Below are 20,819 nucleotides of genomic sequence, written 5' to 3' on the forward strand. Positions count from 1 at the left end.
TTACTGTCTTGATATGAATGCCCAAGCTTCACCCAATATATAATATATGATCTAGTGTTATTATTATATTAATAATGTCCTTGTTAATTCGATGTTTTGATTGCTTTAGTTAACTATGCATGACGCAAATGCAAAATTAAAGCAAAGTATTTTCTTTTTCAACTATAGTTTAACTATACACTCCTAGTCATTCTTAGTACATGTATTTAATTTTAAAATTATGTATCCAATAATTTTTTTAATTAATTAATATTTAAATACAAAAAATAGTTTAATAATATGTATGTGTGTATGTATACTCGTACTCCTATGATGGCAGGATGGACACCTTAATGTTCATTTCTATTTGGAAATAATTTTAAAAATTATTGCAGAGTTATCAATTATTTTAAATATATTGTTGTTTCGGACCTCTGATTCAATAACTAACAAAAAATAATTGAGTATAATGCAGGTCAAATAACTATAAGATCCTATTGTTTTGTAAGATTATTCAATAATTACAAGAAGAATTTAAGAAATCTTGCTTAGAGAAAATGGCACTCTAATCAAGATCTTTCTGCAAAAAAAAAAGAAGGGAAATGACAACTTAGACATCTCGACCCAAGTTAATCCAATAGTACATTAAGATTCGTAATTAATTAGCATGATCAATCTGCTATAGAAAAGTGAAATAAAATTTCAACGAAGTTGTTGAATCAATGTTGTTAAAATCGCGATTTTGACACGGCACGGAACATGCAAACCAAACTTGAATTATAAAAACGGATCGTAAAATCATAAAATCGTAAGGAAATTTAAAATACATTAAAAAAAATTATGTTTCAAATAAAAATTCATAGCATTTTTTTTAACTCAAATCAATTTATATTCTAAAAAAACCTATAAGTTGGTATGAGTTTTATAATTATATTTGTACTTGAGTTATGAATTAAAAAAATTTACTACATCAATCAAAATAATCAAAATAATGTTATTTTAATTAAAAAAATAAAATAACATTACTTAAAAAATAAAAGAATTTCAAACTAAAATTGGATCAAAATACAAGTTGATCCATTGAGTCATTTTAATTTAACCTAATTAACAATAATCTAATTTTTTTAAACATAAATAGAAATAGGTTTTGAGTCGATTGTCAATTCCGACTTGATTTAGAAGATATTTGGGTTAATTTTAAAAATAAATTTAATCTAAAAATGCATCATAATAATATTTTTTATTATTTAAAAATTATTTTTGATATTAATATATAAAAATAATTTAAAAATATAAAAAATATATCACACTAGAAGGTAGTTTTCACCCCATGTTCCAAACAGTGATAACACTATTTGTGTCATTTGTGCTGTGGAGAGATGGTTGCATCATTTCTGCTTCGGCCTGAAGAAAGAAGACGAGCCGTTGTCCACAAGGCATACCTAACAAATCAAGCAACAATGAATGCGTGGATGGTCTACGGAGCCCGATTCACAAATCACTATCCAACTTCGATCGAGACGTTCTTCAATTTTGAAGTGTTCACCACAGTTTCGACTCTGACATATCAGCCAGAAAATAATAATAATAATAATAATAAATCACACCCAATATTGTTTCAATTATTCTAATAGAATAGAATAGAATCCAATGCCCTCGCTGATTATAATTCAAACCGAATGTTGAAGGAAAAAGGAGGAAAAGGGCTGGTGGGTGGGCTCTTTTGTGACCAAAAAGCTGGTTCCTTGCATAATAATTGTTCGTTAAAAACTTCAAGAAAAATCTATGAAACGAAGTTCTCTTCACACTTAAAATGGGAACAAAATAACTTCATAGAAGGTGGAGAGAAAACACGTCTGCTGCCTTTGGAACAGGGCACAAGGAGAACTTTCATACTACTTATAGTAAGATTTGTTTAGGTGAAACAAAAAACAAAAAACATCAAAGGGCTGAAGCCAACATGTAGATAATATTATATAAAATAATTAATATAATATAAAGAAAGGATGCGCTTGAGATTTAATAGCTTATTTGGAAATGTGGAAACATGAGGGGCTGCTTTTCTACTCTTTAAATAATTTTTCATGTTAAAATATATAAAAACATGAGGGGCTGCTTTTCTGCTTTTCAAATAATTTTTTATGTTAAAATATATATTAATAATTTTTTTATTTTTTAAAAATTATTTTTAACACTAATACATCAATTATTTAAAAACACTAAAAATATACTAATTTAAAAAAATAAAAATTATTTAAAAATATTAAAAATATACTAATTTAAAAAAATAAAAAAATTTCAAACCTTTTTCAAAAATATTTTTTAAATACTAAAATAAACATACCCTAATCTGAAATTTGGATTGATATTTAAGTTAATCTAATAATAATTCTTTATTATTAAAGAAATAATTGATTTTTTTTATCAAAGTTTAACTTTAAAATTAGACTAATCTCAAATAAATTTAATTATTTATTTTTAAAATACAAAAATAAAAATGTCCTAATCTAAAATGGATTGATATTTAAGTTAATCCAACAATACTTGTTTATCGTTAAAAACAATAATTAACCTTTTCTATCAAAGTTTAAATTCAAAATTAGACTAATCTCAGATAAATTTACTTATACAAGAACAAAAATTAGTTTGGTAATTACTTATTCATCACATAAATCTTTTTGGAGGAATTGCCTTGTCACCCACTACCGATAGCGCGTCTATACATGAAAGAGAGAGAGAAGGGAGAACCTCAAATTATCACGTAACCTTTCACCCGATCCTCAATTTCGTTTCAAGACCAAATGTTTAGTGGCTAGGTCTCTATCGTCTTAAATTGTTTTTTTTTAATTGAGTCCTTCTACCATGCTTATCCATACTAATACATCAGGACCCAATTGGTGAAATGTCTTGGTTTGGGCTGAAATCTGAGAAATTATAATATGTTAGGGACAAAAATGGAGATTTTCCCAAAATAAAGATAGAGAAAACCAAGGGGCTAGTCACATATCAAATCAAGCAAATAAATGAGATCTCATCCAAAACAGCGCCATGAGAGCTGGGCCACCCACACTAATTATTAAAGCTAAAAAAAAAACCTAACCCCACTCTCGGTTGTTGCAGCTCGTAGGTGGCCAGAGCAAACCAAACCATCAATCCCCCAGAAATCTTCTCCTGTCCAAATTTCCCATCTCCCTAACCTCGCTAGCTAGAAAGCTATCTAGCCATGCTTAGCCACAGCAGCAAGATTATCAAAAGAATTAGACTTCCTCTCCCCACCGAGAAGGCTTCCAATTACATCACCGCCACATGATTTCAGTGAATTCTTGGAATTTCTTCAGGTTTTATGGTCAAGTGATTTCATGATTTGCAGGAATTATGGTACGTCACTGGATAGCTTCTGTTTTGTAAGTTACTACAAATTCCTTCCCCTTATTCCGGTTTCTAGAAAAACAAAAACACCGTCCTAAAAATAACATTAAACTAAAGAATTATTCACTTTTTGGACAAGCCAACTATCTTGCCCTGTAAAGTACACATCTTACCGTGTCATCACACACATCACCTTCCCTTTTTCCATCCCTCCTCCTTTAATCTCTCATATGCTATAAATTTGGTGGCACCCCCTTTCTTTCCGGTGCCAAGAAATGGCAGATTTGAGTGAAAATCAAGAAAGAACCGAAGAGAAACACGTTGAGCCTCTGATTCCAGGGTTGCCCGATGAGGTAGCAGAGTTATGTCTTCTTTACCTTCCATATCCTTACCAGGGTTTGGCACGTTCAGTCTCTTCATCATGGAACAGGGCAATCACAGACCCTGCTTTTCTGGTCTCCAAGAAATCTCTATCCCTTTCCTTGCCGCATGTCTTCGTGCTTGCATTTCATAAATCAACGGCCAGGATCCAGTGGCAAGCTTTAGACCCTCGATCTGGCCGTTGGTTTGTCTTACCCCCCATGCCTTGCCCGAAGACTGTTTGCCCACCAGCGTTTGCATGCACCTCATTGCCACGTCAAGGGAAACTATTGGTTTTGGGTGGGATGCGGTCGGATACAGAGACTTCAATGGACAGCACCTTTATCTACCGTTCATATACGAATCAATGGTCCATAGGGTCCCCTATGTTGACCCCGCGATCCTTCTTCGCCACCGGGAATGTTGAAGGCAAGATCGTAGCCGTTGGTGGTAGTGGGTCCGGGATTAGCGACTCGATCACAGCCGTTGAGTGTTACAACTCAGAGAATGGGAAGTGGGGCCCAGCTGCTAAGATGCGCATGGGGCTGGCTAGGTACGATTCAGCTGTGGTAGGCAACAGAATGTACGTGACGGAAGGGTGGACGTGGCCCTTCATGTTCTCACCAAGAGCAGGGATCTACGACGCCGACAAGGACACGTGGCAAGAGATGAGTAATGGGATGCGGGAAGGGTGGACGGGACTGAGCGTGGTGCTCGGTGATAGGTTGTTTGTGATATCAGAACACGGTGACTGCCCAATGAAGGTGTACGTCCCTGATCTCGACACGTGGCAGTACGTAGGCGGGGACAGGTTCCCCAGAGAGGCAATGCAGAGGCCTTTTGCCGTGAACGGAGTGGAAGGGAAAGTGTATGTGGTGTCCTGTGGGCTGAACGTGGCAGTAGGTAGTGTGTACGAGGCAGACAGAGGAGAGTTTTGTGTGGAATGGCAAGTTTTGGTCGCCCCAAGAGCTTTTCATGACTTTGCTCCTTCGAATTGTCAGGTGCTTTATGCCTAAAATCGTTGATTATTAGGATTTAATTGTTTTTATTATTGTATGGCCGGGGTGGAGATCTCTTGTTCTTGCCTTACTTCATGTGGTTAAGTTTTGTTTTGTTAGGCAATTTTATATGCCATTACACTAGTAGTTTGGTAGTGCTTTTTGGGAGTTGTTTCTTCTTGCTAATATAAAATTTAGGCATATTCCCCTGTATTGTGACCATTGACTGCAGACATTTCCGGAGGGGTTTGAAATTGCAATTTTTAACCTCACCACATCATGACAACGATTTAAAAATATAAAAATATTAAATTTCTAGCAAATATAGATTTAACTGGAATCTCAAACAATATATTATTAGTCTTTTTAAGTATTTAGATCATGTTTTTATTTTTGCTTCGGCGTAGATGTGAAGGATAAATAATTCTTATTCGGTTTGGTTTTTATTTAAAAAAAACCTGAATTTAATTGAAAACAATTTAAACCGATTATTTTTAGTTGAATTCGATTTGGTTATTTAAGATTCGGAACCGAAAGAACAATAGATAAAGATGCTTCTACAAAGAGACGACGGGGACCAACAATGAGGGTAGCTTGACAGGCCTTTGTTTCTCTTCCCATCCTCGTATAATACATTGCACACATAACTCAATGTTTCTCACTCATGCCACCTTAGCTCTCCTTGCAAAAGGATGGAAGAGAGAAGACCAATAAACCTGAGATTAAGAGAATCAGTGAGCTGAGACAGAGAGACTAGAAGAGATTAAGAGAACCAGTGAGCTTGGAAGAGCAGCTTTAATTTTGAGAAGAGAGATTGAGATATTGATTTGGATTTAGAGATTGAGAATGTGACTGCGACTGCGATTGTGGACGGTGTCGTTGGTTGCTGATTCCTAGGGTTAGAATGCAATTCTTTTTATTCCATAGTACTCTGGTTTTTTAGTAATTTTTGAATCAATTCGTTCTGTCCAGTTAATTCAGTTTTAGCCTTTAAAAACTGAACAGATAAACATTTATTTGATTATTGAATTTTTTTTTAAAAAAATAAATTATAAGAAAATAAATTATTTTTTGATGTTTAATAATATAAAAAAATAAATTAAAAAATATTTTCCATAAGTTGAAAAATAACTTATTAATATTTTATTTTTTTAAGTTTATTAAAATAATATTTTTCAAAATCACTTTTTAAAAAATAAATACACCTAATTTTTTAGATTTTTTAATTAATTTAATCTAATTTATTTATTTTAATTTACTTGATCTTTTAGTTTTTTTCTCACCTTTGATAAATATGGTGAAGGAATTACGAAGGAATTCCTTATAGATATGCTAAACAAAACATGTTTTAATTAATAACTCAAAATAACCTTATTAACTCACGAATGTTTATTTATTTTAAACATCATAAATATTAACATAATTTTATTAAAATTGATGGATTTTTTAGATAATTATTTTACTTGATAGGTAATAGATATGCATCTGTATTATCAATTCATTCTAAAACTCGATCTAAACTTATCCTTTATGTTTTAATTCAATATGTATATTATTTTATATTAAATAATAAATATTACTCGGATAATGATATAGAATATGGTTACAATACAAGAAATAACTTAGTAAGAATACGGTCCGCAAGTAATCATTACCATCCATACAAAAATATATACTCACATATTGCTTGATGACACCTTAAACTACTCATGAAAGGCATGTGTGAATTCCACCTTTACGTGAAAAAGAAGCATAATTTCATTTATGTATTGAGTAATTGCACTGAAAGTCAAATCATGATTGTGAAGTTGGATAGTAATTTATTGATAAAATTAGAGGTTGAGTGTAAAGACAATATAAAATATGTTTAATAATAATAAAAAAATTAATTTAAATTATATTAATATAATTGATAACATGTTTATTATTACAGTAAAGATTAACATGTTTATTATTACAGTAAAGATTATATGTATAAAATACATGTTGATGAAAAGAGTTAAAGGTTTATAATTCATTACTTTAAAATCTCATGAATAAGAAATTATTTGTTAATTAATGTTTTTTATATAAAATTTAAGATAAAAGAATTGAAATTGATATAAAAAAATTATTATAACCTAATGTGAAGAAAGAAAAGAGGTTTGATAGCTATAACCGGAGATCTATAGGATCAAGACAATAATAATTTAAACTTGAGCATAAATATTGTAACTCACAGAGAAATTGATAGAAAATAAATAAATAAAAATAAAAATATCAAGAGAATATTTTTATTTGTAAATTTTTGAGGGATTTTACTGACAAAAATATTTTTTCAGTATATATAGAGGGAATTACAATATAAAAATTTATTTTTTTAAAAAAATAATGACTTATAAATGGAATTATTGATGAAAATTATTTTGTTAGTAAAATCCATTAGTAAATTCATTGATAAACTGTGAACACTGTTCATCATGTTAATTACAAAATGAATTATCGATGGAATCTTCCGTTGGTATTTTTCGAAGAGTTTCAGAAATGTTTATTTTTCAATTGCACTGTTAGTTATTGTTCTTTATAGATAAAATCATCGACAGATTGAAAAATTGCTGGTGTTATTTGGCAGTTTTCTTAAAAAATTCAACTAATTTAAAATTTTCATTTAAATATTACAAATAAAATCACCGATAGATTAAAAATTATCAATGATTGTTAGCGGTTTTTGAAAACTTTTTATGAATTTAAAAATTTAAATTACATATTACTGATGAAATAATTAAAAAAATATTAATATTTAATTATCCATCTGTAAAACTATCGCCAACGAACCCCAATAAAAAGCTTGAATCCCCTTATTTTATAAGAAACATACTCATTTTTTTTTCCTATTCTTCTTCACTGTATATAAAAACCATTAATTTTTATTTCTCATCTCTTCTTTTCTCTTCTCATCTCTTTTTTTTTCCCCTTCATACTTGAGTATGTCTTCTTCTTCTTTCTGTTTTTATCCTCTTAGTGTTTTTTTAACTAATATGCTTTACAGAAATTTTTTTCCCTCTCCTTAGCTTCACTTCGACTATATTAAGATAAGATTTTTTTTCTTTTTTTTTTCTAGATTTTTTTACTATATTTGTTTTTTATTTTATTTTTAATTATTTTTAATAATTATATAAATGTTGTTGTGAGATTTTTTTCATATAAGATCAATTTTTAATTGATTTATTTACAAGATTTTTAAATTTTTAGCAATTGCAACTTCATTCTTTTCATATGAAGACTTTTAGTTGAATTTATTTATTTATTTTTATTTATTTGTTGCAAATTTTTTTGAGTTGATTTTTTTATTTTTTTTTCCAAGTATTTTGAGTATATATTATAGAGTGTTGATTTATGTTAATTTAATTATTTTTTAATTTTTTAAAATGAATTTTGTAAAAATATTTATAAATAATTACCGACAGAATTACCGATGGTATTTTTCGAGGGATATACCAACGGAATGAAGCAAGTATTTTTTTTAAGCATTTATTTTATCAGTAAATTAGTTAATAATAATATTTTTTATTACTGATGGTTTTATCGATGGAAAAAAAATTACGGATGAAAGATTTACCAACGGAGCATTTCCGTCGATAATTTCATTGATAAATTAATTATCGATGGAATATGTGTCTTATGCAGATGAAAAAATTCCATCGTTAAAATGGTTAAATGTTGTAGTGTTTTAAAGATAGTCATTTTTTTTAGTTATTTTTATTTTTTTATATTTAGTTTAGGAAATCAAATATATTATACTTAATAATTCTACATTACTTGTTCTTGCTGTTTTTCTTCTGGTGTTGTGTGCATCTATGAGAGGCGATGCTGCTTCAGCAATTCCAAAAATATTACTCGGATAATGATATAGAATATGGTTACAATACAAGAAATAACTTAGTAAGAATACGGTCCGCAAGTAATCATTACCATCCATACAAAAATATATACTCACATATTGCTTGATGACACCTTAAACTACTCATGAAAGGCATGTGTGAATTCCACCTTTACGTGAAAAAGAAGCATAATTTCATTTATGTATTGAGTAATTGCACTGAAAGTCAAATCATGATTGTGAAGTTGGATAGTAATTTATTGATAAAATTAGAGGTTGAGTGTAAAGACAATGTTTAATAATAAAAAAAAATAATTTAAATTATATTAATATAATTGATTACATGTTTATTATTACAGTAAAGATTAACATGTTTATTATTACAGTAAAGATTATATGTATAAAATACATGTTGATGAAAAGAGTTAAAGGTTTATAATTCATTACTTTAAAATCTCATGAATAAGAAATTATTTGTTAATTAATGTTTTTTATATAAAATTTAAGATAAAAGAATTGAAATTGATATAAAAAAATTATTATAACCTAATGTGAAGAAAGAAAAGAGGTTTGATAGCTATAACCGGAGATCTATAGGATCAAGACAATAATAATTTAAACTTGAGCATAAATATTGTAACTCACAGAGAAATTGATAGAAAATAAATAAATAAAAATAAAAATATCAAGAGAATATTTTTATTTGTAAATTTTTGAGGGATTTTACTGACAAAAATATTTTTTCAGTATATATAGAGGGAATTACAATATAAAAATTTATTTTTTTAAAAAAATAATGACTTATAAATGGAATTATTGATGAAAATTATTTTGTTAGTAAAATCCATTAGTAAATTCATTGATAAACTGTGAACACTGTTCATCATGTTAATTACAAAATGAATTATCGATGGAATCTTCCGTTGGTATTTTTCGAAGAGTTTCAGAAATGTTTATTTTTCAATTGCACTGTTAGTTATTGTTCTTTATAGATAAAATCATCGACAGATTGAAAAATTGCTGGTGTTATTTGGCAGTTTTCTTAAAAAATTCAACTAATTTAAAATTTTCATTTAAATATTACAAATAAAATCACCGATAGATTAAAAATTATCAATGATTGTTAGCGGTTTTTGAAAACTTTTTATGAATTTAAAAATTTAAATTACATATTACTGATGAAATAATTAAAAAAATATTAATATTTAATTATCCATCTGTAAAACTATCGCCAACGAACCCCAATAAAAAGCTTGAATCCCCTTATTTTATAAGAAACATACTCATTTTTTTTTCCTATTCTTCTTCACTGTATATAAAAACCATTAATTTTTATTTCTCATCTCTTCTTTTCTCTTCTCATCTCTTTTTTTTTCCCCTTCATACTTGAGTATGTCTTCTTCTTCTTTCTGTTTTTATCCTCTTAGTGTTTTTTTAACTAATATGCTTTACAGAAATTTTTTTCCCTCTCCTTAGCTTCACTTCGACTATATTAAGATAAGATTTTTTTTCTTTTTTTTTTCTAGATTTTTTTACTATATTTGTTTTTTATTTTATTTTTAATTATTTTTAATAATTATATAAATGTTGTTGTGAGATTTTTTTCATATAAGATCAATTTTTAATTGATTTATTTACAAGATTTTTAAATTTTTAGCAATTGCAACTTCATTCTTTTCATACGAAGACTTTTAGTTGAATTTATTTATTTATTTTTATTTATTTGTTGTAAATTTGTTTGAGTTGATTTTTTATTCTTTTTTCCTAGTATTTTGAGTATATATTATAGAGTGTTGATTTATGTTAATTTAATTATTTTTTAATTTTTTAAAATGAATTTTATAAAAATATTTTTAAATAATTACCGATGGAATTACCGATGATATTTTTTTAGGGATATACCAATGGAATGAAGCAGGTATTTTTTTTAAGCGTTTATTTCATTAGTAAATCAGTTGATAATAATATTTTTTTATTACCAACGGTTTTATCGATGGAAAAAAAAATACGGATAAAAGATTCACCAACAAAGCATTTCCGTCGATAATTTTATTGGTAAATTAATTATCGATGGAATATGTATCTTATGCAGACGAAAAAATTCCATCGTTAAAACGGTTAAATGTTGTAGTGTTTTAAAGATAGTTATTTTTTTGAGTTATTTTTATTTTTTATATTTAGTTTAGGAAATCAAATATATTATACTTAATAATTCTACATTACTTGTTCTTGCTGTTTTTCTTCTGGTGTTGTGTGCATCTATGAGAGGCGATGCTGCTTCAGCAATTCCAAATAAGTTTTGGAACATGAGATGATATAAATCTACTGATGGAATGATTGAAATTGAGAATCACAAAATAGATATAATTAAAATTGCCAGCGTTTTATTAAATGTTCTCCCAGCCAGTTCTTAATTATGCCGAACCTTACATGCGACGAGAAATATTCAAGGAAGTATAGCTTATTCGATCTCAATGGCGCATGCAAAACTATAACAAGCATGAAATAAAGATTGGTTTTAAGAACAATCATAGCTGCATTGACACAACAAAGTTTTACCTAATGAGATTTTGATTATTTATGTGTGCGTGTGTGTATAGCAAGCAAATATCTTTTGCTAAATTTATTATGATTTCATGTTTATGTTTTGTATGTCTTCCTCTTCAAAATATACCTATAAAGTGAATGTCATTATTTCATGATTATGTGCTTATAAAAGGTTTTTTTTCTAATTTATTTTGGATTTGAATCTAAGTTTATTATAAAATAATTATTTGGTCTATAATTTTGTTTTTTTTTACGCCATATATTAACTAACAATTAATTTTCTTCGTCTCTTAAATATTTTTTAAAAGAAAAGGATAAAAGATAATTAAGTTTTTATTCTTTTTTTATGGTAGATAATTAAGATAAAATAAAGAGAATTGATTTTGATAATTACCAGAATTAATTACTCATAAATTTTAATTCCAAAAATTACATTTTTCTTTCTTTTTTCCCTCTCCATTTTAGAGTTTTTATCCATGTAGAGAGATTTTGAGTACAATAATTTTTTTTTGTTCATTGACTCCTAAGTAAATACATATTTTAAAAGTCTAGTTGTTACAATCATAAAAGGTTATCGAATAATAAAAAATAAAACTTTAATGATAAATTATGAATTATTAAAACAATAAACTATTATTGTTTTATATTTTAAAATCTTAAACAAATAGATATCTCATTCTTAGTTTGTGTTTGAGAACATGATTAAAACTAGCATTCTTAAATTATTTTTTTATATTTTTTAATCTTTGTAATGTACTAATGTTAAATTTAATTTTAAAAAATAAAAAAATATATTATTTTAATATATTTTTAAATAAAAATATTATAAAAAAAAACTATTATAGTACTCCTAAATATCCTCTTACACTAATGTTTTTTTAATTTTTTTTATGTAATAGTCTAGGGTAATTTGATCCTTTAACTCATTTTACTTTATCAAATAAAAATCACATGCTTTATAAACCACACTTTTGTGATATCTAGTCTAATACAAGAATACATTTCTTTTTTTTTTAAGGTAAACATAAAGTAACTACCACTGATTATTGATTGTGTTAGTATAATTGTGGTTATTTTTCAAAATAAAAATTTATATTTTAAAATGAAAAAACATCATATAAATGTTTAAAAGAGTGAAACATTATCTTTTTAAATTATTTTGTAATTTTAGGAAATAAAATGATCGATTGTAGTTATTTTTTGGGAATGTGGTGGTAGTTATTTTTTAAAATATTATTCACTTAAAAATACATTAAACTGATATTGTTTTAAAAAAAAATATTTTTAATATTAATATATTAAAAGGATTTGAAAACGTTAAAAAAAAATTAATAAAAAACATCAGGCCGAATCTATACTTCAAATTTTATACGGGTTGGATGCTCTAGACCTTATAAATGGATACTATTAATTTATTGAGTTATTGGGCTCCTTCGTAGGGAAAATAGAATAACAAAGACTATGCAAACGTTTTTTTTTTTTAGATTAACGTGGGTATCCGGGTCAGTTTGCGCGTATCACGACTAATCCTACAGGCTCTAAAATTAACGACCATGTAAATCTCCAATAACCATCATATAAGTAACTAAAAATTCAAACATGAGATTACAGAACTAACAATTTAAGTTGAGAAAAATATAATAAAAATAAATACAATATAATCTTTAAATAATATTTTTATCTGGTCGCAATTTAAGTTAAAATAATGTCTCGATTAATTAATAATTTTTCAAGACATTTTAAGCAGAAAAGGTCAAAAGAATTAACCATTTCTGACGATGCTACTTGTATTTTATGAATTATGAAAACGGCCCCCGATAAACCAGTAATATTTTCCCAGTCCCTCTCTCCGCTCTGAACATCATACAAATGGTGGTGATTTTGACTTCCGAAGAGCGGAATGCTGGTAATCACAAGCTTTACTCGACCTTCATGCATGGTTGTTAGACTGTTTTAATAAAAGAAAAAACTCGAATTAACACCTAAAGTATTGCCCAATTCTTAATTTTATCACAAAGAAAGATATTCTTCTCAATTGGGTCCCCAGTTCTTCAAATGTTATTTAATTAGGTTCTTGCGTCTTTGCCTGTCTGTATGTTTCATTTACATTTATTCAAAATGGTATAATTTTATTTCATAAAATATGTACATTCAATGAAAAATACAATCACACAAGGAAAAATAGGACCCAAAAAACATTAGGGACCTAATTTATAAACTCAGGGTTCCTCTTTAATTAACTAGCAACTGAACAGAATGCTTCAGTTCTGATGAAGTGAAATGCTTGACTTCTGACGGAGGAAATTATGCGCAAACTTGCCTGATTCAGAAGGGCTTTTGGCCTATGACATTGCCATGAGGATCGTAGTTACATGTGATGAACGTGTCTCCACTTCTGCAAGCAACTCTTGCACAACCGACCTTCAAGCTTTTCCTCCAGACTATCTGGGTATAATGGAGGCAATCCTTGTTGTGAGCACATGTATTTGTCTTGTAGTTGTAGTAACCTTTCTCTTCAGCCCAAGTGGCAACAGCATCACGAGGTTTCCAGTCCTTACCACTGCCCCAAAACAAATTCTCGCCGTAATCGCTATTGGAATGAATCAGTGCACAATCTTTTTGTCGCTGATGAGCCCAGGATGAAGCAAAATTTGCAAGCTTCTTGCTCCATCTAAGAGGAGGGAGTCCTAGCTTTGCTCTCTCAAGGTTGTGGGGTACTAAATATTGTTTCACTATGCTACGAGGCGTTGTAGTTAATAAACGTCTTGAAAGAAGTTTAGGGGAATTTTCATGAGCCGAGTCTGACAGAGAGAGCAAAGGGAAAGAACAGAAGAAGAGGAGGAAGGTTCCTAATGCCCCACATGAAAACAAGGCTTTAACTTCCATTTGGTAGAGTTTAGAGGTTGAGTGTGAGTGTGAGGAAATTCTATTGGTGGTTTGTAGCTGATGTATGGCATATGTATATATATATGTATGTGTGTGTGTGTGTGTGTGTGTGAGAGAGAGAGAGAGAGAGAGAGTGATTTTGTGCTCAAACAAGTTGCAATTTCCATGTTGAAAAAGAATCATTCCATGTGCACAGGCTGATTTGAAGGAGATTTGAGGTGGAAAACACGTTAGACAATGTGAAGCATATGGTCTCTACAGTTGATCTTTAACTAACAAAACTGCCTTCAATCATTGACCAACCTCAAGTGTTCTTATTTTATTTGCCATTTGCAGAATCAGGATAGACTCATGGAGAACAAACTTTAGATTGTGCCTGTGACAGTTTAATCATACAAAATCCTGAATTGGTTTTTATTCCATAAAATTTTATGTCAGACCATCTTGCAAAACCATTCCATCATCGTCAGCTCCATCGTCAACAGGGAGAAGGATTAGCTCATTAAATATCTCGATTCGCGGTGTAGAGTCAACAACTGCATAATAAACAGGAACTTGTTTTCTGAAATTGAATGCAATAAGAATTAGTGCCCAAATGATTATCTATTCAACTTCTGCTCTTTGATGGAATGACGATCTATGAATTCTATAGCCTATGACCAAACCACATGAGTCCATGTGAAATTATGAATCCCAACATGGCAATTAAGAATCCTACTTCAGACTACACGAGATCAGGCTGTACAAATAATAGCAGCCAGGACTGAAAGCAAACATAGATTCCCAGCGACATGGTACAGCCTAGCCTAGTCACAGTTAATCCAGAATGGAGTCGTGGAATAGTCACAAACAGCCCTCTCAATTCAAAAGGATTAGTGATATAATTAATACTATGTTCTTGCTTAGATTCGTTACGAGGGGTGTGATGAGATTAGAACTTTTAATTATTTAATTATTAATATTCTTGTATCAGGTCAAATAATAATTTGAACTCTGATACCATTCTAAAATATAATTTATATTATATTTTGATAGCATGTAGAACCCAAAAATCGCAGCAAATGACTGGATTCTCTACAACATAACAGCAGCAGAAAATAGCAAAACAAAGGCAGAAATTCCCAGGAGTAGATTGTCTGATCTCAGGCCTTTACAAGATAGTTCCTCAGCATAAGAACATGTTAAGGAGACAGTAAAAGTACAGTGTAGTTGTCTTTTGCTTGCACCAAGATGTAGCCTCTCCAAGTTAGGTACTTGATTTGAAAGTATCATTCACATCTCAATTTTCTCTACCGGAGGCAATATACAGAGTATTTAGAAGAACAAATGAGGTTAGACTATCCTAGGAACTGATACATTATATTTTGGATAAACTTGCACTTCCATTGAATAGAGCTAGTTTTCAACAAAGCCTTGGAAAGGAAGGAAGAATAGGATTTCCTATTACACTAAACAGTCTGAATACATCCAGTGGATAGTCAGGATTGCACCTTTGGAGAATTCATGCAGTTTTCCAAGAACTTTTTCACGTACTCCTACATCCAATGACTGCCTTGATTCAGAAAGAAACTTTCCTGATAGCCAGCTGCTTTAGGGAAATAGCATATTTCAGTAAATAAATGGCAGATTCAGGTATTGCTCACAGTACAGTTCAATAGAGAGATTTCCAGCACAGATTCTAATGGCAAAACTGACTTATCGATCAATATTGAGTGAGAAACCGCAACGAAGACAGAAAGAGACCTCGAATCTATGCACTTCAGTACCTTGATAAAAAAAATCTAAGAACCGATTAACTGCTCCAACAAACTTGTCTATTTACTCTCTACAATGACTCTCACAAGTTTCACAAAAATCAGAATTTACAGCATCCTGAAGCATGTTGAACCAATCAAATCTGAGGGCTTTCAGGTAACAGCAGACATCCCTTTATCTGTCACAAAAATGATGATCTTCACTGTGATGCTGCAGCAGGTATATATGTCAATAGTCCTTTATCCTTGTTCTTAAGATGGCAAGAACACAACTCATACTTGAAATATGGTCTCTTGTCTGGTCACTATTGTTCTTTCTTTCTCTCTTTTGGTAAATGGCCATCCTAGTTAAGCTTTCAAATATGGTTCTGCTAGTGACCGGCAGCTTCTCGTCCTCTTCGTTGAAGAGGTCTCGGATTTCTGATGACAAATTATTATTCTTTATCCCTTTTCTATCCACCATTTCTATAGTTTGAATATTATTACACACTGCCATCACCACAGCTTCACTTTCTAAAATCATATCATAAAATATTAATCAGGTTAATCTCGGGTAAACACTAGGAAATATCAATCAAATAATAAAAAAATGTTATACAAATAACTGTTTGTGACAGAAAATAAATGTATAAAAAAATTATTTCCGTGAATTTTTTTTTCATAATTGTTTTCCAAATAAATCTATTTTCTTGCAAATAATTGCAGCGTTAACACCTAGTAATAAAAAATACAATAAAGGAAATAATCATACTAATTTTACCAAAATTTTCCCATCGGTGCAGCATGATATTCAACTGATGAAACTCTTTAAAATTCTGACTTTGGAAAGAATTTTCATTAAAATTATTTGGGAAAAAAAAAACAAATGAAACCTTAAAATAATTTTAACTAATTAAGCACAATCAACCTTCCCTAAGAAAATCCCAAGCCCAGGCCCACAACCAGTCAAATGGGTAGGGTCATCTAGCGGGTCTCTAGCACGATGCAAGTCGTTTTCACTTTTCTGCCATCCATTTCTCAATCCAAAAACCCTCTGATTTTCGAAAAACCCTAAATCGAGTTTGATAATGGCTTTTAGAGGGAAGGAGATGATGAAGAAAATAATGTCAAAAATAGGAGGAGAGAAGAATTTGGCTCCTGGCGTTAAACAAGCTCTCAAAAAAGCAATTCCTAATAGCAAAGTTGTCATGAATCGAGCCAAACGTGGCCTTTTTGCTGGCCGTCATATCCAGTTCGGTAATCAAGTTAGTGAAGATGGAGGTAACAAGTAAGTTCCTCTTCACTTCAATCTCTTCTAATGGCTAATGGGTTTCTCATTTCTTCTGGGTTTTGACTGATATTTGGTTCGATGCTTGTTTTTGTTTTTGATATGATGCTTTGGGCTGAGGAATGTTGTGGGGTTGTTGTTAGTGTGTTGTTCTGTGTGTAACGAGGAAAAAAGTGTGAGTTTGTTTTGGAAAATGGGCATTGATTTTAGACGAAATTTGATAGTTTTTGAACAGTGGATTTTGTTGCTGTTGTGGTAAATTTAGATTTGTAGAAATAATCTGGTTGTTGATGTGTAATTGTTGATGATGGAAGCTAAATTGCTGCATTTATGAGTCAAGAAGCTAACATGGCGACTTAGATGTTGATTGGAAACGTTAACGTATCATTGCCAGAGAAGGGGAAGAACTTCTGTGATTGAATAGTTTTAAGTGGTTTACTTGTAGGTAAGGAGCGTTTTACCATTAAGGTGTTGATTTCGTTTATCTTCATTCGTTATTGATTTTTGAATGTGCCGACTTTGTATATTATTTAGATTCAGTGAGGAGCTTCTGTTCCCAAAAATATAGTCTTTTGGGCAATTTGATACTGGTCAGAGCTTGCCCAGTTGTGAGGAATGTTTTTATGTCGTCTGATTAGTATGAATGTGTCTGACGAGGATTGTTCCTGTTTGATTGTTGTACCTTTTTATTTTTTCTGCTGCGTGAAAGACTTGGAGCTTTCCTGTTTTTGGTGTAATGAATGTGTATTATGTGCTATGTATTGGGAAGGAAGAGTGATTTATTTTGTTGAAGTGCTTGTGTGTTGGTGATTATAGGAGTAGGAGAAGTTGGAAGCCAAATGTTCAGGATAAGAGACTGTTTAGTTACATCCTAGACCGCCATGTTCGAGTCAAAGTCACCACTCATGCTATCCGTTGCATAGACAAGGCAGGAGGGATTGATGAGTACCTGCTCAAGACTCCTTATCACAAAATGGACACAGAAATGGGCATCTTGTGGAAAGCCAAGATTGAGAAGCTATACGAAGAGCTTGGGAACATGGAGGTGGTTTTCTTTACACCTGAAGCTGAAGCCGAGTTGGATCAGGATTTCAAAGATATGAGGCTAGAGCAGCGGGAGGCTCGCAAGCAATTAAGAAGGCAGATATATGGTTGGTCAGACAAACAGAAGCAGATTGAAGAACAACAGAAAGAAGATCTGGACAAACAGAAGCAGATTGAAGAACAACAAGAAGATCTGAACCCTAACAGTTGGGGAGGAAATTCGCATGATATTTTCAACAATCGGGGATCTAGTTATTATTAATCTGGGTTGCTGTTCACATTTTTTGTTAGCTACTTTTGTTCCTTTATTATGTTATGTTGTTAGACTCAATTGGTTACTGGCCTAAAGGCCAAAAAACTTCTGTATGCTTTAGTCTGATAACAGAAGAAATTTCTCTACAATTTATTTGGTTATATACACAACTTGGCATCAAATAAACATTTCATTTTTCTGTCTACAATGGCCGATGAGGTCCTGTAATCTGGTCGAGAGCTGTCATCTAGTTGAAGGTTATGAACATGATTCAGGTTTTAACAGGCGGTCAAAGCTCTAGATTGGAGGGTTTGAAGGAGGGGAACAATTTGTTTGTGAAATTGGGAAAGTCCCTGTGACCATGTCCAATTTCTTTCCATTTCCTACAGCACACAAGACGAAGGATGTTTGCAGCCAACTACTATTATGTTATACTATCAATTCTGTTAGGTGATGATGATGGAATTAAAATTGAACATGCTTCTCATGCTCTTCAATGTATTAGTTCTGTCTTTTCCTTCGTATTTCCTTTTAGCTTGCGACCCCAAAAGGTCAGCTTCCTCTCCTTGAACAGGTCTACTATATTCTATAAAGAGAAATCATTATACTACTGATGTACTGGGTAACCTTTCCTTTTGAAGGTTTAAAATGAGCTAGACTTTATTTGGAATTACAGTAACAATTGTTTTTCAAAATGTTTTTTTTATATAGTATTGCATTGAAATAATATTTTTTTATTTTTATAAATTTATTTTTGATATCAAAATATTAAAATACTATGAAAATGTAAAATAATTAATTTGAAACAAATAAAAAATAATTTTTTTAATTTTTTTCAAAAACGTTTTTAAAATACAAAAATAAAGAAACTCTGCTGATTTTCTTTTTATACCTTCATTGTACTAATATCAGTCCCTTACTTTCAAAATCAATCTTTTATTTCTTATTTATCTAAAATTCAGGTTATTTTTAAATCGAATTACATCCTGTTATATCACAACACATATCTAATGTTACGGTGAAATGTTATCTGATATAAACAAAAAATATCTTGAGAGGAAAGGGTTGATAGTAGCACAAATAAAAATAGATGGGATAAATTCGTATAAACTTAAAAGTAAAGGGACTAATATAAACTCTTAACACATAACTTAGTCAGCAAGAATAAGATAACAGATGCTTTCAAAGAATAGAAGTAACCGACCGTTATGCACCCTGTTGCAGCCCATCTCAACAGCACTGTCACGGCCCAAAATGACAATCCAGTGAGACCAGGTCAAACTGCGCGAATAGTACATCTGTGATTTATCAAAATCTAACCACACTGTCACCCAAGTCATGAAAATCCTCGAGTCGGCATCTGGACACCTTAAACAAAAGCAGTGACAATATCCGATGTACACGCTTCCTTGTAAGAACAGAGAATCTTACTTCACAATCTTCTTCTCCCTCCTGTAAATATTCCCTCACCTCATAAATTCTCAGCAGCAAGAAAACAGAACTGAAAATGGGGAAGCAGAAGTGGTCAGTTCTGGGCCCTTTGAAGAGGACTGTCAAGAAAATAAACTCTTAACACATAACTTGGTCAGCAAGAATAAGATAACAGATGCTATGGAAGAGTAAAAGTAACTGACTGTTATGCACTCTGTTGCAGCCCATCTTAAGAGCACTGTCACGGCCCAAAATGACAATCCAGTGAGAAAAAGAACATGACCAGGTCAAACGGCGACAATAGTATATCTGTGATTTATCAAAATCTAACCACACTGTCACCCAAGACATCAAGTCATGTCCTCGAGTCGGCATCTGTACACCTTAAACAAAAGCCATGATAATATCCGACGGACACGTTTCCTTGTAAGAACAGAGAATCTTACTTCAAAATCTTCTTCTCCCTCTCCTATAAAAATGCCCTCACCTCATGAATTCTCAGCTGCAAGAAAACAGAACTCAAAATGGGGAAGCAGAAGTGGTCAGTTCTAGGCCCTTTGAAGAGGACTGTCAAGAAAATAAACTTTCTACTTAACTTCAGAAAATGGAGACTGGCTTCTTCAATTCTTTGGGATGCTTCTTCGTCTTCTTCCTCTGGAACGATAAGAAGGTTGAGCTTTAATGATCGAATTGGCTTACACGGGGTACTTGAAGATGTTGAATCAGATCATCAAAGCAAGCCGGTTCGAGCTCTTGAAAGGGTAAGAAGTCATGATGGGTCATCATCATCAGATTATGATGTTGACAAGAGGGCTGAGATTTTTATTACTAATTTTCGACGGCAGCTGTTGATGGAAAGGCAGGTTTCTTTGCAGCTGAGGTACTACAGAGGGAATAGTTTTGGAAGGGATTATTGAAGAGAATAGAATAGAATGTTATGTCTGAATGTCAATAAATTAATAATAATAAAAAAATTTGTTGTGAGAATAAAGTTGTTTCTGGCTTCCATTTGTTGGGAAAACTTGAATTGTCATTTTTTTCAATGATATAAAATTCAAGTGTTTTTATTGTT

The 20,819-nt window shown here is 30.9% G+C and overlaps 4 protein-coding genes across 5 annotated transcripts; 3 read left to right on the forward strand and 1 right to left on the reverse strand.

Moving 5' to 3' along the window:
- Window positions 1-3,009: 3,009 nt before the first annotated feature.
- On the forward strand, window positions 3,010-4,919 carry AFR (Galactose oxidase/kelch repeat superfamily protein). Its single transcript, XM_011046689.1, has one exon. The coding sequence runs from the start codon at window positions 3,624-3,626 to the stop codon at window positions 4,722-4,724; it is 1,101 nt and encodes a 366-aa protein (XP_011044991.1). The 5' UTR covers window positions 3,010-3,623; the 3' UTR covers window positions 4,725-4,919.
- An 8,301-nt stretch (window positions 4,920-13,220) lies between these two features.
- On the reverse strand, window positions 13,221-14,085 carry LOC105140038 (pathogenesis-related protein PRB1-2-like). The gene has a single exon (XM_011046699.1). It carries the CDS (start codon window positions 13,996-13,998, stop codon window positions 13,438-13,440), a length of 561 nt encoding a protein of 186 aa, XP_011045001.1. The 5' UTR covers window positions 13,999-14,085; the 3' UTR covers window positions 13,221-13,437.
- A 2,647-nt stretch (window positions 14,086-16,732) lies between these two features.
- On the forward strand, window positions 16,733-18,520 carry LOC105140037 (Ribosomal L28 family). Of its 2 annotated transcripts, XM_011046698.1 has the most exons (3): window positions 16,733-17,019; window positions 17,836-18,208; window positions 18,251-18,520. In XM_011046698.1, exons 1-3 carry the CDS (start codon window positions 16,820-16,822, stop codon window positions 18,323-18,325), a joined length of 648 nt encoding a protein of 215 aa, XP_011045000.1. In that variant the 5' UTR covers window positions 16,733-16,819; the 3' UTR covers window positions 18,326-18,520. The 2 variants fall into 2 exon arrangements, with proteins under 2 accessions (XP_011045000.1, XP_011044998.1); XM_011046696.1 differs by having other exon boundaries at window positions 16,734-17,019; window positions 17,836-18,520.
- Window positions 18,521-19,986: 1,466 nt separating this feature from the next.
- Window positions 19,987-20,819, forward strand: LOC105140036 (uncharacterized). Its single transcript, XM_011046695.1, has one exon. It carries the CDS (start codon window positions 20,272-20,274, stop codon window positions 20,662-20,664), a length of 393 nt encoding a protein of 130 aa, XP_011044997.1. The 5' UTR covers window positions 19,987-20,271; the 3' UTR covers window positions 20,665-20,819.

The sequence above is a fragment of the Populus euphratica genome, unplaced genomic scaffold (genome assembly GCF_000495115.2).
Source record: "Populus euphratica unplaced genomic scaffold, PopEup_1.0 scaffold100.1, whole genome shotgun sequence".
Lineage (NCBI taxonomy): Eukaryota > Viridiplantae > Streptophyta > Magnoliopsida > Malpighiales > Salicaceae > Populus > Populus euphratica.

What these genes read in the sequence shown, in the direction of transcription:
- LOC105140036 (XM_011046695.1), top strand. Translation starts at nt 20,272, where the DNA reads ATGGGGAAGCAGAAGTGGTCAGTTCTAGGCCCTTTGAAGAGGACTGTC.
- LOC105140037 (XM_011046696.1), top strand. Translation starts at nt 16,820, where the DNA reads ATGGCTTTTAGAGGGAAGGAGATGATGAAGAAAATAATGTCAAAAATA. An exon ending in AGTGAAGATGGAGGTAACAA is followed by an intron (nt 17,020 to 17,835) that starts GTAAGTTCCTCT and finishes TGGTGATTATAG; the next exon opens with GAGTAGGAGAAGTTGGAAGC.
- LOC105140038 (XM_011046699.1), bottom strand. Translation starts at nt 13,998, where the DNA reads ATGGAAGTTAAAGCCTTGTTTTCATGTGGGGCATTAGGAACCTTCCTC.
- AFR (XM_011046689.1), top strand. Translation starts at nt 3,624, where the DNA reads ATGGCAGATTTGAGTGAAAATCAAGAAAGAACCGAAGAGAAACACGTT.